The sequence below is a fragment of the Acomys minous genome (genome assembly GCF_964271855.1).
Source record: "Acomys minous genome assembly, chromosome: 9".
In the NCBI taxonomy this organism is placed as follows: Eukaryota; Metazoa; Chordata; class Mammalia; order Rodentia; family Muridae; genus Acomys; species Acomys minous.
In genome coordinates this window covers 45,311,576-45,327,504 of record NC_140490.1, presented here as the reverse complement: position 1 = coordinate 45,327,504, position 15,929 = coordinate 45,311,576, and the positions used below count along the sequence as shown (strand labels likewise).

Sequence of the window (15,929 nt, the reverse complement as noted above, 5' to 3'; positions counted from 1 at the left end):
AGGGTAAGACATAGATGTGCACACTAGCATTCCTTATTTCCCAGGCGATGCTGTCTGGTTATGAGCTGGTGTGCTCTTATTGCATTAAGCTTTAAGACACCCTCTTCCCCTAACTATAAAAGGAAATCACACTCTGTACCAGGCCACCTGCTAGGCAGGTAGAAACAGACCCTGCTGTACAGGTGAGTCTTCTCTCCTCTAAGAGACTCCTGGTTCAGGGTGACAAGAGGAAGTTGAACCCAAGGTCCCTGGACCTCACTATAGCAGCAAAGTTAGTAGGGAGCCTCTCTCAGGAAGAAGGGATGTGGAAGAATAGAGGCAGACAGATAAGTAAAGACTTGCTGGACATATGGGTTTGGAGCCAGAGCCCAGCCATACGAGGCTCCACTCCGGGGGCCAGGTCCTCTGGCAGCTAGGTGTTGCTATGTGAACATTTCCAGCTCCAGAAATCTGTGCACCCAAACACCTAACCACAAATGCCATCAACCATGCGGCATCCTTTGTCCTAAGTCTGGCTTCCTCTGTCATTGGCATTGAAGACCAGCTATCCGTCCCCATCTACTCCTGAGAAAGTAATGTGGATGGCTGGGTATACCCCAGTTAATTTTGGGAGTAGGAAAGCTAAAAAGGTGCCCCTAGCTTCCTGGCTGGCCTGGGAAGCCCACTCCTGTTTTGAAGAGGAATTGGCTTTGTAAAGCAGTTGAGGGGTCCAGAGGTGAAATTCGTGGCCGGAGAGATAGCTGGAACAAGCACACTCCTAATGCTGTACAACCTGCCGTTCAGAAGAGCTGACAGGACCGAGGCACATGAGGAGACTAGCAATGGAGATGCTCCTTAAGGTCATGGAAATGGAGACAAGTAAAGAAAAAGCAAGGAGGGACAGAGGAAAGGCCTGGGTGTCCAGCACTTCAGGCTAAGCTAGGGGCCTGTCTCTGGAGGCAAAGAAGGATGCAGCTCTACACTGCTCGCAGAAACTCACAAGTCTGGTGTCACATAGCCTGAGCCAGTCTGCCTGGCCTGGGAAGTTTGCATGGAGAATGCAGCCTAAAATGCCAGCTGGACCAACGTCAGCTGGAGAACACGGAGCGCGGTGTGCTGCAGCTCACCTTTCCTCTTTGTTCTTGCAGATGCACTCCCCGATGATCTCCTTGATCTCAGGATCATGTACCTTCTCGAAGCTGGCCGGCTTGATGCCCTGAGGAGAACAGAGCAGAGTTATCTGGCACCACTCAGAGCTGGAGGCACCATCGACACCCTAGTGTCTCCTATGGCCCAGCTTGCTACCCAGGGCTCTTCCCAGCCTGAGGCTTGGGTCTCACTGAGTTGAGGGCAGAGCTGTGTTCAGGAGCTGAGGAGACTGTCTATGAGGCAGAATTCTGGAACAGAAACAGTGACAAAGATCCCATACGTCTAAAATCTCCTCAAGATGAGTACCTAGTCAGCACCACAGATCTGGACAAAGTCATCTAGAAGCTGCAAGCTGAGCCGTTCCTATAGCTTACGCAGAGCCGAGATGGTGCAGGGATGGTGCAGTGTGTGATACTCAAATAGAAACTACAAGAAATGCTAGGAGGCAATAAGACATGACTCCTCACCAAGCAGAAAAAGCAGTCAACAGAAATGAGAGCATGCTGAAAGGGAGAGACAAAAGGCAGGAGTAGAACTCATAGCAGCTGTGTGGTGCTCATTAAAGAACACTTCTGGGAGGGCCGGGTATGGTGGCGCATGCCTTTAATCCCAGCATTTGGGAGGCAGAAGCAGGCGGATCTCTGTGAGTTCGAGGCCATCCTGGTCTACAAAGAGAGTCCAGACCAACAAGGCTACACAGAGAAACACTGTCTCAAAAAAAACAAAAAAGAAATCTTCTGGCAATGAGCAGAAATTATAGATACAAAGAAAGAACCAACTAGAAACAGAAATGTCACAGGTCATATGTGTAGAAGAAAAGACAGAGCAACAGGAGCTGCTGGGCATGGAGCAGCGAGACAAATGGACACCCAGCCCTGTTTCCTTCACTTCAGAATTTGTGACCCTAACGAGGTGCAGGTTGGCACGGATGGGGAGTACTGAAGGAAAATAAGACGTGTTTAAAGACTGAGAAGATGGCTACCTGAATTCAGATGCCCAACGCTCAAGTCAAAGCCAGGTTTGTTGGCAATGCCTATAACCCTAGCACTGGGGGTGGGGGTGGGGGTCGGGGCAGAGTCAGGCAGATCCTGGGGACACCCTGACCAGCCAGTCTAGACAAAATGGTGAGGCCCACAGCTCTAGGTTCAGTAAGAGATCCTTTCTCCAAAGTGGCGTGGAGAATCAATCGAGGAAGACACCTTGATAACTTCTCGGCCCCGCACATGCCTGCATGGGTGATCAATCACACACCCTGTACCCCAACATACACACACATACATAGGAAAAGAGTAAAGAAAACACACTAGAGAAATGACGTTCAAGTTGCTCCTAACTTGAGTGAAAATGTTAGCCCTGTGGATGATCACACTCAAGACCCAGGCCGGAAAGCGGAACGGGGTAGAAACAGGCAGGCGACAGGAAGCCTTGGATCTGCTAAGGTCTTCCATTCAGCACAAGGCCAGTAGCCAATGCTCTTCCCACTCTGAGAAGACACAGAGGACATCTTGAGTGGATAAAGCACCCCAGCCTCAAACTCAGGCCAAGGCCCCCCAACCCATGCTGTCACAAGAATCAGATCGTCACCTGACATCAGCATGCAGCACAGCTTCCGCCTGTGCTATAGACCCTGATGCTGTGGCTGAGCCTTCGGATCCAGCAGTGGCCACAGAGCCGTCCCTCAGCTCGGCTGCGGAGAGCTCCCAGGGCCTCCCATACATGCTACCCCTCATGCTGGTGAAGCACCTCAGCCCAGGGTGGATTCCACACTTCCCACAGAGCCAGGCCTTTCAACCCACACCTGGGCTTCTTACCTATCCCATCACCTCCCCTAGGGAGACAAGAGCACTGTCTGTGGTCACTGCTTCTGGCCACAGGCCACGAAGAGTCCTGAGAGGGAGAGGGAATCACTGGCCACTCAGAGCGCGTAGATACTGCTCACATCAGAAGTAGGAGCTGGCAGGGTTTAATCTGCTCTACCGCAGGGGGAAGGAAGCAACTAATTACAGAAATAAAATACACTGAAGGCCTCAACCCTCCCATGCTTCATCCTTCAGCAAGATTCAGACTTTAAAAGCCTTGCCCTTTTTGTTTTAGATGGAGAAGGAGAGGAGGGAGGGAGGAAGAAGGGAACGAGAGAAATTCACCTGCTAAGCCTGGCTGCTGAAGCCCTACTTGGGGCAGCCGAGAATAAAGAACCCCAAAGAGCTCATTCAGCATTGTGTTGTCTGCTAGCCAGAATAGGGGGCATGCCCAGACTTCTGCCGAAGATGCCCCTTTTGTCCACAGCCCAGAGGACGAACCACCACCTACTGTGTATAAGACAAGCCCGAAGCCCAAGGATCCCTTCCCATATCGCACCCTGATATCACCCAGATCTCTCAGGCCTTCAACACCCTGCTCGGCAGATAACCCCTACCTCCCAGGAATAACTTTATACCAGTGTGGGCTTCTAGGCCAGGCCACCAGCCAAGGACTCTTGCCTGTCACCACCTATCTATAGTGCACACAGAAGGGGCTCAAGGCAACTAAGTGACATAATTTGGCTCTAACAGCAAACGGAAAGAGTTGCATACCATCTGCATGAGGGCTCCCCTGGGTAGATTGGCCTAAAGTGGAGCTACATGGGTCCCTGGGCCATGCACGGCTCCACACACACCTGCCACACATGCTCATGGGGATGAGATGGACAGACCAAGCACAGGGTCCCACTGGGTTGCCCAGGTTGAAGAGGATGCAGAAAAGAGTCCAGGGATCACATCAACCAAGCTCAGGAACACCCTGAGGGCCTGTTGGCCTCTCCATGAAAATAAAGATGACACATAAGAACCAGCACAGAAGAGCCCTGGCCCAGCTGTTCCACCTCTGATGCTGTGTTTATTCCACCAGCACAGAGGCCACCAGAGAGAGAGAGAGAGAGAGAGAGAGAGAGAGAGAGAGAGAGGGGACGGCCCAATCTGTTTGCACAGCTGAAGCCTTCGGATCAACTCAAAAATCACACTGACAGCAAAACAGGGATTGAGGTTCCCAGGCGGCTTAGGCCCGAGACGTGCTTGGCTAGGGTGACTGCTTGGCAGAAGGGAAACAAACTGTGATTCTAAAATAAAGAAGATGGGCTCCCTGACAGCCAGCCTGGGTGCGCTTCCTGAGAGGAGGCCCCACAATGCTAAGAGTCTCTCAAGCCTCAGTTCCCTTCTTCCTGGGTCTCCTGGTTCCATGCAGGTAACAGTCTCAGTAACTGCCACCCACAGCACGGTTATTTTTTGCTAGACATCTCAGCCAGGCAAGCCTCGGGGTCCCCACTGTAAGGTGCCCGTGCTCTCTCCTTCTCTTACACAGCTGCCGAAAGGACAAACAAGGCTGTTGCCCTTACTAACAAGGTGGCTGAGCGAACTCACACAGGTGACCTTGCGATAGATCTGGGCGGCGTTCTGGCACTCCGAATAGGGGTACTCCGAGGTGGCCATCTCCAGCATGCACATTCCGAAGGCGTAGACATCAACTGACTCGTCGTAGTGTTCCTCATACATCTCAGGTGCCATGAACTCGGGGGTACCTGCACCAGGAGCAGCAGACACAGCTATTACTGATCATGGCCCCTTGGTCCCATAGATGCTCCCAACCTCCTACGTATCTGTCCTGTGGCACACCCAGAATACCAGTAAGGTCAACAGACCCAAGGGTTTAAGCAGGTGTGCTATACAGACTGAAGTGTCCCAAACCTCACCCTAGGGCTCCATGGCTAACCATCAGTTTTCAGTGCCACTTCAAGCCACAGGGACAGAAAACACACAGCTGCCGGGGGGGTCATACCTAGTCTGAGTGCACCCTGGTTTGTGTGTGGATATTATACCCCTGAGAACGGGTCAGCATCACCCAGTTCTGGTTACCCCAAAGCTGAGTGTCCCCAGAGAGGGAAATGACTAGGTTTTCTGGTCATAACTAACAGTGAATATGACACGCAAATATCACTTTGGAGTGTGTGTGTGTGTGTGTGTGTGTGTGTGTGTGTGTGTGAGCGAATGACATCCACTTGACACATCCCACAGAAATGGTAAGATAAGGGCTGCTCACTACACATCGAACACAGGAAAAGTGAAATAATGCTTGCCACAGCTGCTATGTGCATGAACATGTCTGCACACGCATGTGGAAGCCAGAGGATAACCTCGTGGTGTCATTCCTCAGGCACTGCCTCCCATAATTCTCTCTCTCTCTCCCTCTCTCTCTCCCTCTCCCTCCCTTCCTCCCCTTCCTTTGAGTCAAGGTCTTGCTCTCCTGGAGCAGCTAGCTAGCCAGTCGACCCAGAGATAGATCAATAATAACCACGCTTTGGCTTCAAAAACCAAGAACACCTTTTTATTAAACATTGCCTAGTCTAGTTAGCCTGCTTGTTCTGAGGATCCCATCTCTGCCTCATCACCGGTGGAATTACAAGCAGGTCGCCACTCTACATGGCTGTCACTTCCAGGTAGGTGCCGGGGACCTGACCTCCAGTCCTCAAGTTTAAATGGCAAATGCTTTTACCCTCTAAGCCATCTCCTAAGCCCTATGTTGGGGTCTCCTGCCCATTATTTCGGTTTACCATACATTGTGAGTTAACCAAAAATTGAAGAAATATAAATATACAAGTTTGGATTTATGTAAAAGAACACAGAACTGAAGAAAAAGTCTATCAGAAATGACAGAGACCTTGTGCTGAGAACTTTTACTCTTTTGTGCTCTTGAAAGTCTTTTGGCACTACTGATTTTTAGTATTTTTCAAGTTTCTTCGCACCCCTTGTCATAGAATAGTGAACGTATTTCTTAAGCCACAAGATGCGTGACAGAGACATCGCAGACACGGGTAGCATACAAACAGATCAGGCCCTTCCCACCCCTTCATATATCCATACTCCTTGGGGTATCCCGAGGGATTACACGGGCCTAGAGAACAATCCTCAGAGGGTTCTCCATGGTAACAGCTAGAACAGTCAACAGGTCAGCTGACTTGGCCGGAAACCGCAAGCTGCAGGAAGGAAGGGCTCCCTCCCCAGGGTTGCCTCTATTGCCCATGGCGCCCTGTGATGCCTCTGCCAGGGACTGTGTGTGACAATTTGGTCCTGTGATAACAAGGAAAAACCACAAAGCCCTTTCCGGCTGGAGGGGCCAACAAAGGGACTCCAGGAGTGTGTCCTGGGCCTTAGAGAGAACTGTGACAGAAGCCAGGCTCCCAGGACTTGGAGCTGGGCCAGCCACTCCTTAGCACATGCAGGGACCCCCACTCTTCTAGCACAGACTCCACTTTAGCACAGGCTGTCCACACGGTATTAGGGTCACAGACAGCAGTGCCCCTGTATTTGAACTCTTCGGGACCTGCAGAAACAAAGACCCTGCTTTGCAAAAAGTATCCCAGACAGCCTAACCCTGGGAGATGGGTTGGAGGCTGGAATTAGCTCTGACCCAGGATAGGGGACCCTAATAATTCCTGAACATGGGTGCACATGACTCGTTTTCCCTTTTCATCTAATTAAATCTGAATTTTAGAAATGGCACGTACGTGTGCTCATACACACATGCAATTGTCCTACCCCACTGAGCCATTTCATGTTTAGCCTCCAGCTGCAGAGCATCCCACCCTGGGCCCATGGCTGTCTTGCACATCTGCCAGGCATCCCTAGGTTCCTAAAGATGAGTCCACTGAAAGTAAAAGTGTGAGTTCCCCACCCCCACCCCAGGCCCAGCTGTTTTACCAGCTGCTAGGGAACTTTCCTCATAGCACTGCTCTCCAAGCTCCTCCTGCCAGAGTCAGGCGAGACCTCTGTGGGTACAGCCCCTGGCCACCTTCTCCTTTCCAGTGGAGAAGAAACTTCAGTTTGTGGCTACAAGGCATCTCTGCCCCCTAACGAACAGGAGAACATGTGCTGAAGCCTGGCAATAGTGGAGTAGGTAGGGACCCACTCCATTTTAATAGCACAATCACCCTGTAACTCAAGAGAACTGCACCCTGAGTCTGTAATGAAAGACAAATGAGCAGGGCATGGTAGAAAGAGAAAACACCAAAAGTTGCAGCAGAAACAGGCCCACAGCACCAATGGCTCCAGGTTGCAACAGACAGACAGACAGACAACACACACACACACACACACACACACACACACACACACACACACACACACACCTCTCTCTGGGCATTGTCTGTAAAGGGGTTTCTAAACTGAGTCCATTGAGGTAGGAAGGCCTACCCTAAATTTGGGCAGCACCATCCCATGGGCTGACATTCTAGACTACACTAAAAGGAGAAAGCGATCTGAGTGCCAACCTTTATCCCCTTCTGCTAACAGACCTAAAGAGAAGTTCCATTTGCAGGACTTAGGGATACCTGGGTAGTAGGCCTAGGGGAACCCCTACCTGGCATCAGCATCCCCAGATGCTGCCACTTGCTGAGAACAGGACTCTCCAGCCAGTGCCCATGGGAATGAATCCTCCTAAGAAAGCCCCCTCTTTAAAAAAAAAAATGTTTTTAGCCAGACAGTGGTGGCCCATGCCTTTAATCCCAGCACTCGGGAGACAGAGGCAGGTGGATCGCTGTGAGTTTGAGGCCGGCCTGGTCTACAAAACGAGCCCAGGACAGCCAAAGCTACACAGAGAAACCCTGTCTCAAAAAAAAAATTTTTTTTTCTTGAACCAGAATTATAGGAGCACACTCTTAATCCTAGCCTCTTTAATTTCCTGGGCTTCAACAAGCAAAGCCAGGATGACAAGGGGCACCCCACAGAGCTGGGCACTCATGAGGGCTCAGCGACTTCCTAGGCCTGCTAGAAACACTCATTCTTACCTCCCAAGCCAGCCAGCTCACAGGCTGTAGGGCTCAGGACCTTGGCTCCTTAAGTGGGATAAATCTTCATCTAAACATTTATTTCTGAGGCTGGTGACTCTGAGGAGCTCTCCTGTCACATGTCAAAGGTGTGCAAAGTCGGAAAAACAAAACCTGCCTAGAAACTTCCCAGAGCGAAAAGCCAGGGTGCAGCACCCCAACACCCCTGAGACCACACCCATTTCTTTTCTTTTTAAAAAAATTTTTTATGTGAAGAGGGGTGTGTGTGTGTGTGTGTGTGTGTGTGTGTGTGTGTGTGTGTTGATGTGTGGTGTCCTGTTCTATCACCCTCCACATAGGGTCTCACTGAATCTGGAGTTAGGCTGGTGACCAGAAGTCCCAGCAATCTTTCTGTACCCCTGCAGTGCTAGGGCTATAGACATATGTGTAACCATGTCTAGCTTTAAAATACATATATTATTTATTTTAAATCGTGAACGTGTGTGTGTGTGTGTGTGTGTGTGTGTGTGTGTGTGTGTGTGTGTGTGTTCTTAAGTGCATGCCATATGTGTGTGGATGCTAACAGAAGCCAAAGCCTCTGGAGCTACTGTTACAGATAGCTGTGAACCGCCTGAGATGGGTGCTGGAAACTAGACTTGGGTCCTCTAGAAGAACCATCTCTCCAGCCCCAGTGCCTGCCTTTTTATTCTTTTGTTTGTTTGTTTTTGTTTTTTGAGACAGGGTCTCTCTCTGTTAGCCTTGGCTGTCCTGGACTCGCTTTGTAGACCAGGCTGGCCTTGAACATGCCTGCCTTTTTAAATGTAGGTTCTGGGGATATGAACTCAGGTCCTTATGGTTATTGCTGCAAGTGCTCTTACTAGCTGAGCCATCTGCCCAGACAGCTACCCTAAATACCACATTCCAAAGGCACTACTGCAAATAAAGCAGTTCCCCAAACAGGCTGACTTTTCCCCTCCAACAATCCATGGGGACCTGAGGCCAACCTTACTCCTTGTCCTGTTCATGTGGGTAATCAGCCTCGACAGAGGGGTGTTCCCGATTTCAAGACAGTGAAGAGTCTCAAAGCAGTTGTTACTGCTGCCCGTCTACATGTTCTTTCCAAGCCCACAAGATCCTTCCCAGCCCCTGATACACACGTAGTGCTATGCTAGTCAAGCTCAGACACACAACGTGATCCAGACCCCCTTACCCTTACACAGCACTGCAGGCTACTATCCTAGGACCCAGAGTACCATCCCCCAAACGGTGGCCAGGGTGGCCTCTCAGAGGAGAGGTCTGGAGCCAAGGCCTGAGGACCCCACAGGTACCATGCTGGGCCTCTAATCCACCTTTCTGCTCAGACAATGCAAGTTGTCATGCCTTTGTGCTCCACAGCCTTGGGTAGTCCTCTCCCTGACTGCTGGGACCAGCTCCAGCGCCACATGCCACAAGCAGTGTAATTCCTCTGTAGTAAAATGACTTCCTCCTCCTGAGCAGCCAGTGTCCACCGCAGCTCGGAAGTTGGCATCCAGCCCACCACCCTTGGCAGACAATCATAGTTGGCACCCAACACAGCCAAGAATCTTGTGCAGAGACCACCCCACCCCTGAGTCTGACAGAGGAGGTCTCAGTGGGAAACAGAGCCAATATCTCTAGGCAAGCCGGAAGGGTGCTCCCCACTAGGCAGGTCCCCTGGCTGAGCCACTAGAATCTGGGGGCTGTTTGGATAGCCAGACATTCTGATGCGCTTCCTGCACCAGGTCTGAGGTAGTTGAGCAAATCCAGCTTTCTGTGGCCCTTAGAATGCTGTGTGTTTCCCCTATGTGCCTAGGAAGAAGAAACAGGCTCACCTATCACACTTTTGGCAAATGATGCTCTTTTAAGGGTGGCCAGACCCAAGTCACCAATCTTCACAGAGCCGGTGGGTCCGGTGATGAAGATGTTGTCACACTTGAGGTCTCGGTGGATGATGGGTGGTGTCCTTGTATGCAGGAACAGCAGGCCCTTCAGGATCTGCCGACACCAGCTTCTCAGTACCTTGGGCTTCATCACCTTGAACCGCTTCAGGTACCTGGGGGAGAGGCGGAAGTCACCAAAAAGCTCACCCGCTGCAGGCTCTTGGGAAGGCCCTGCTGGCAAAGACCAGTCCCTGACAAAGCTAAGCTGCAAGTGCCTGGCAGCTATGTGGGACAGGTAGTGAGGGGAGAGGAAAGATGCCGGCTGCTCTTCCAGGCCTGGAACAGGCAGCTGAGCCAGGACCACAGCCCTCCCCTGGTTCTTTTCACTGGAGACCTTGCTACGAAACCCACGCTAAGCATAGCTTTAATTTCCTGGGTGTAATAAGAAGCCACCAAATGGGGAAGGGTCCCAGCCTGGAGTATGAGTGACAGGAATGCCTACAGTCAAAGGTCAGGAAGGCCAGGCTATCCATGCAACAGTCCGCCTGTGTGATGGGCCCTGGTTTCACTCAGGAGGAGGTGGGAAGTGACATGGGAACCAGGTTCTCCTCACTGAATCTTCACAGGAGAGTGAAGCTGCCCAGCAGCAGCAGAGAACATCAAGGTCCTATGGGCCTTGGGGCATCAGGATTAAAATGATTCAGAGAAACCCACTACAGCTATCCAGAGGGCACATTCCTGTACTCCCATAGTACAGACCTCAGGAAAGAGGAGCAAGCTGCCATGGACACCTAACTCCTAAGCCCTTGCTGTGTTCTGTTTGGCCCTGAACACCTGCATTGTGTTTCCAGGCCACTAGAACATGCCAGGCTAGCCTCTAGGCAAACAGATACTGGCCAGAAATAAGGCCCCAGACAAGGGAACTGTGTCATTGGGAAGTAAACAGCCTTGCAGTGTCCCACACAGGAGGGGAGAGCGGGAATAGTCACGTGGCCTTGAGAACCAGTCTCATTTGTTACAAGAAGCCAGAGGCAGCCAAATGCTTGGAAGACTTGATTCTTCTCACTGGGGGGAATGGGCTTCCCATGGCTTAGAGAAAGAATATGACTCAAAAGAGAGGCTTCTGAACAGGCGCTGGATCACAGACAGCAGCGAGGTTGACCCAAGCAGTCCAACTCCTCGGTCACCCTACCACAGCCAGTACCCAAGGCTACCCCAGGCCACGCGTGTACAGCACTTACGTCTTCAGTGTCCCCGAGGTCATCAACTCCGTTACCAGCACAATACACCGCTTGCCCTTGGCGCTGGACTCCCAGAAGTCATAGAAGCGCACGATGTTGGGGTGCTGTAGGCCTTTTAGCATCTCCGCCTCCTCCTTGAACCGCTGCCTTTCGAGCTTGGTGAGCTTCCGGTCCTAAAGGCAGAGACAGGTGTGCTGGGTAGGTGGCACCCTGGGCCTTGTCAGCCACTCTCTCCCCTCTCCCAGGAGAGCGCAGCAGGTGCAGGGGAGCAGCAGGGGAAGCCTCACTCAGAGACAGGCGTTCCCCAACAGTGACTCGTAGCCGAACCCACCTTTCCTTTCCACCCACAGAGCCAAATGGCACACCACAGCTAACCCCTGGGGCCCCCAAAGCCCAGATGCAGCTCTTGCTTGGGGCCCTTTGTAAGAAGTTGCTCCAGGAAGTCAGAAGCAGCCCACAACCCATGCTGCCAAACTCTTGCACTTTTTCCTTTAAAAATACCTGCTCCATCAGGGATCATTGCTCTCAGCGTATTTGTTAAAGGGACGAAATGTCAGTTTGCTTCTAAAGTATACACAGTTAGGGGGAAGAGAAGTGATGCATGCCGGAGACCAGCACGCCGATGACGGAGGGCCGTCTTGGCAGCAGCAATCCTGAGAGCAGGCAGCTTGGCCCTTGGAGCAGAAAAAGCATGCTTCACCTGGCCTTGGGCCACTGTGCCTAGCCAAGGCAGCAGAACTAATAGGCTGTCCCAGAGTTTACAACAGTAGACAAACATTGTGGGCCTGGGGATGTAGCTCAACGCTCAGTGCTTGCCTACCATGCACAAGGCCCCAGGTTCAACCCTCATAGTCAATGAACAAGGCCTGGTGGCCCACACAGTACCGGGAAGGTCGAGGCAAGAGGATCAGAAGGTCAAGATTATTTGCGGTTATATATTGAGTTGGAGGTCAGCCTGGGCTACGTGAGAGCCTGTCTCAAGTTAAAGAAAACAAAAACATAACCTCTTTGTTATCTTGAAACTTTTAAGTTGTGTAGGCTCTGCCCTCTCCCCTAGCCCCTGGCCTCATTAACCCCTGCAGCCGACGTGGTGTTGGGATTCAGTCCCCAGACAAGTTGCTGAGCTGCCCTTTTAACAGACCAAAGCAGACTTGGTCTCCAGCTTCTCCCAGCATCCCTCAGTTCCTAGGGTGGGGCTTCCTTTCACCAAGAGGCTCATCACTATGTAATCTAGATACTTTGGTTCCCTCCCTCTCTGTGTACTTTTTTCTTCCCCACTTCCCCTTCTCTATCTCCCTGTCTGCATGGTGACTTCCCTGGGCCCCATTCCTTGGGACTGATAACCTGCCAGAGAGCTGCACCCAATAAACCTGCCTTTATATACTTTAATTTGCCTTGAATTGGCTCACTTCATCTGTGGAGATAACCTACCACTTAGTCCCTGCCTCTATCCTTTCCAAATCCACCATGGATTCTCACCCTGGACTACTCAAAACAAACTCAAAGAGCTCACGCGCCCAGCGCTGCTCTTTGCTTCCTAGCTCTACTCACAAGAGGCTGCCATCGGCCATGGGCCTCAGGGTGACCTCTCCCCACACTATAAGCATAGTGAGGCCTTCTCAGTTCCACCTAAGCCGAGTCACTTTCCAGTCCTGCCTCCCCTCCCCGCCACACACCCCAGAGCCACAGGAGTGTGGCAAGAGAGGTGTTTATATTTGAAAGGGAAACTGTTAACACAACCGGGGCCAGAACACAGAAACTGGGAGGGATTCCAGGAGACAGGAAGCAGCAGGTGGTCTGAGATAGATCAGGGAGAGACCAGAGCTGAAGGGTAATATAAGCAGAGATCTCCGGGATCCTTTTAGAAAGCCACATACAATGTCAAGCTAGAGTCCAACAGAGGCAGTGGCCCACAGGGTCATGACAAGGGTCACTGTGTTAAGAAATTAGACCCCACATGGCAGCTGTACCCCTTAGGCCAGACTGTTATCCTATAACACAGACCCTCCCCTGACCCTTTCATCATTGCTGGGACTAGACAGTAGCCATCACCAAGATCAAACAGCCAAGAGAAATCATCAGTGCAGCCAGCACCAGAAAGACAACCATGCAGAGACTTCAAAACATCTAATTAATGTTCTTCCCATGAAGACCTAAGTTATGGACCTGCATATTCAAGAGCAAACTTCTATTTCAAAAGGAAACATTTTGGTAAAGGGTTCTTACAAATTTTGAAAGCTGGGAAGGCCTTGCTTAATATATAAAATATTCCGTAATCCTATGAAACAGGATCCTATGAAAAAGTTAGTCTCTAATCTAAACAATGAAATGGTAACGTGTCCCGTTCGTTAAAGTTATTGTTTGTCTAAGATAACGAAAGCAAAGCTACACACTGGGAGAAACAGTTCCCAATATATACATCTGACAAAGGACTGGGCCTCTGAATGGAGAGAGTGTCTATACGCAATGCAGACAGACAGATGCTTCACCAAACAACCAACAGAAGTGCCAAGATCTCTCAGCAATTTCCTATCATCTCTGGGTCCCTTTATTTCACTCCTAGAAAAGATCCACTGAGAGAAAGGAAACACAAATCCTCAAAAGGCAGGCACACAGGCAGCTCCACCACTGCCCCACCTAGAGTCGGCCAAAGGATGCGACGTGTGAACAGAAACTTGGGCAATTCTCACAAAAACAGTATATATGCCTCAGCAACTAGAAGGAGGGGATAAAAAAAAAACCCCCTGGATTGAAAAGCATTGTGTGAACCCCCAGAGCATCGGTCTGAACTGCAGAGGCCAGACATAAACACGTGTCTGGGGGGAACTCATTTTGATTGGGAACTAGGACAGACTAAGAAGAAAGGTGCCTTCCTTCTTCCTCCAGAACAGTGGCTGCCTCTAGTGTGGGCAGGATCTGGAACGGAGGACCTGGTGTGAGTTTGGGAAGAACTGGAGACTGAATCCAGAGCCTCGTCCTTGCTACTCGGGTACAGCCACAGCCCAGCTCATGCTTGTTTAGTGTGTATATACATGCATATGTCAGGTATACAAGCACACGACACAGAGCTCCAGCCTCTGCCTCTAACAGCACTGGGACTGAAGGGATGAGCTATGGCACCTATCCAGCCTTGGCTATCTTTCCCCATCACTCTCCACCTTATGTACTGAGGCAGGGTCTCTCTTAAACCCAGAACTTGCTGGTTTTCCTAGTCTAGTCTAGCTAAGCAGTTTGCCTCAGGAATTCTTCGTCTCTGCCTCTGGGATTAAAAGCAGGCTACTCCACCCACCCAGCTTACCTACCCACTGTGTCTCAGATATACACATTCCTGCCCTAATGCTTTCACAAGGAGTGATTAAACTGAGCCAACTTGATTAAACTCAACCCTCAACTTCGATTTTTAAGAAACACTTTTTACTGTTTATAACTTATACTTTACTTTTAAAAATATAACAAAAAATTAAAAGTTCAAACAACCCAAAGAGCAGCCGAACGCGGTGGCGCACTCCTGTAAGCAGAGGCAGGCAGGTCTCTGTGAGTTCGAGGCCAGCCAGGTCTACAGAGCAAGTCCAGGACAGCCAAGGCTACACAGAGAAACCCTGTCTCGAAAGACATTTAAAACAAACAAACAAACAAAACCTAAAGGGGGGAAAAAAGAAAGGAATATTTCAGAGATATGAAAGAACTACCTGGAAGACAGACAACTATGTAACTGAGGCTCTAAGAAGAGACATCATGAAATATATACAGCGGAATAGCATTTCCCTGGATTGAAAGGAGAACTATTTAGGATGAAAGGCCCTGCTGAGGTCAGGCCAGTAAATGAAAACTGACCCACCCTCCATATCTGTCCCACTGAAACTTCAGAATCCTGAGGCCTGAAAGGATCTCCTATCTGCAAAGAAATGGTTCAGGCACAGTGAGTGGAATCAACGATATTGGTTGTGGGGAGGACAGGAGCATCCTCAAAGTGCCGACTAGCAATTCTATACCCAGCTAAATGCGCACCTCCCTAGGCTGACTGGACTCATTCTCTCACATGTAAGAACTCAAAGGGGACTCCCCATGCCCTCTAGATGAAGTGAGCCTACTGCAAACAGAAATGATGTGTCGGGGTTTGGGAAACCGTTCAGCAGGCAGGAAAGCTTGTTGTGCATGCTTGAGTTTGAGTCTCCAGCACCCACATAAAAGGACAGGTATGGTTATGTGAATCTGGGAGCCCCTACACACAGAGCTGTGGGAGGGAGGGCTGAAAGGCCTGCTAGGCCACCAGCCTAGCTCCAGGTTCAGCGAGAGATTTATCTCAAGTAGAGAGTGCTAGCACAGGACACCAAAATCCTCCTCCAGGCATTACCCAGGCACATGCACCTGTACACTGAAACATGGATATAAACCACACATACTCACACATATGCAAACACATGCAAAAGGAATATGCCTGAATTGATTTTTGGGGTCACTAAGGTAGCTGAAAAGGAGATAGATCCTGGGATGGCTCAGCTTCCCCACAAAGCTTTCTCAGGGCAGCAATATTCTGTCTCCAATTCCCCTCCCATGGGCCTAGTTAGTGACTTGAGAGAAGCCTCAGTGCACCATTAAAGCCTAAATTATTTTACAATATTCACCATCGACCAACAGCAGCGTACGGCTCAAAGTGCAATGTCCAAGTCATAAATAACAAAACTAACACAAATAGGAAGTAGGAGAAGGAACCCTGCATAGGCTACAGTCCATTGTTGTCTTCCCCGTGTGTGTGTGTGTGTGCGTGTGCGTGTGCGTGTGAGAGAGAGAGTGTTTGTGCTCATGTACACATGTGTGTACATGCACGTGTTGCTAGTTATCAAACCCAGGGTCTGGCACACTGTTACT

The 15,929-nt window shown here is 50.4% G+C and overlaps 1 protein-coding gene across 10 annotated transcripts in view; it reads right to left on the bottom strand.

Moving 5' to 3' along the window:
- WNK2 (WNK lysine deficient protein kinase 2) overlaps positions 1 to 15,929 on the bottom strand; it is a 113,805-nt gene that overhangs the window by 56,271 nt on the left and 41,605 nt on the right. For all 10 annotated transcript variants that reach the window (XM_084797172.1, XM_084797174.1, XM_084797175.1 and 7 more), the window contains exons 3-6: positions 11,061 to 11,233; positions 9,772 to 9,992; positions 4,524 to 4,681; positions 1,107 to 1,195 (exon numbers count right to left, since the gene is read on the bottom strand). In XM_084797172.1, the coding sequence (XP_084653298.1) occupies positions 1,107 to 1,195; positions 4,524 to 4,681; positions 9,772 to 9,992; positions 11,061 to 11,233 (641 nt within the window). The remainder of the gene's footprint in view (positions 1 to 1,106; positions 1,196 to 4,523; positions 4,682 to 9,771; positions 9,993 to 11,060; positions 11,234 to 15,929) is intronic.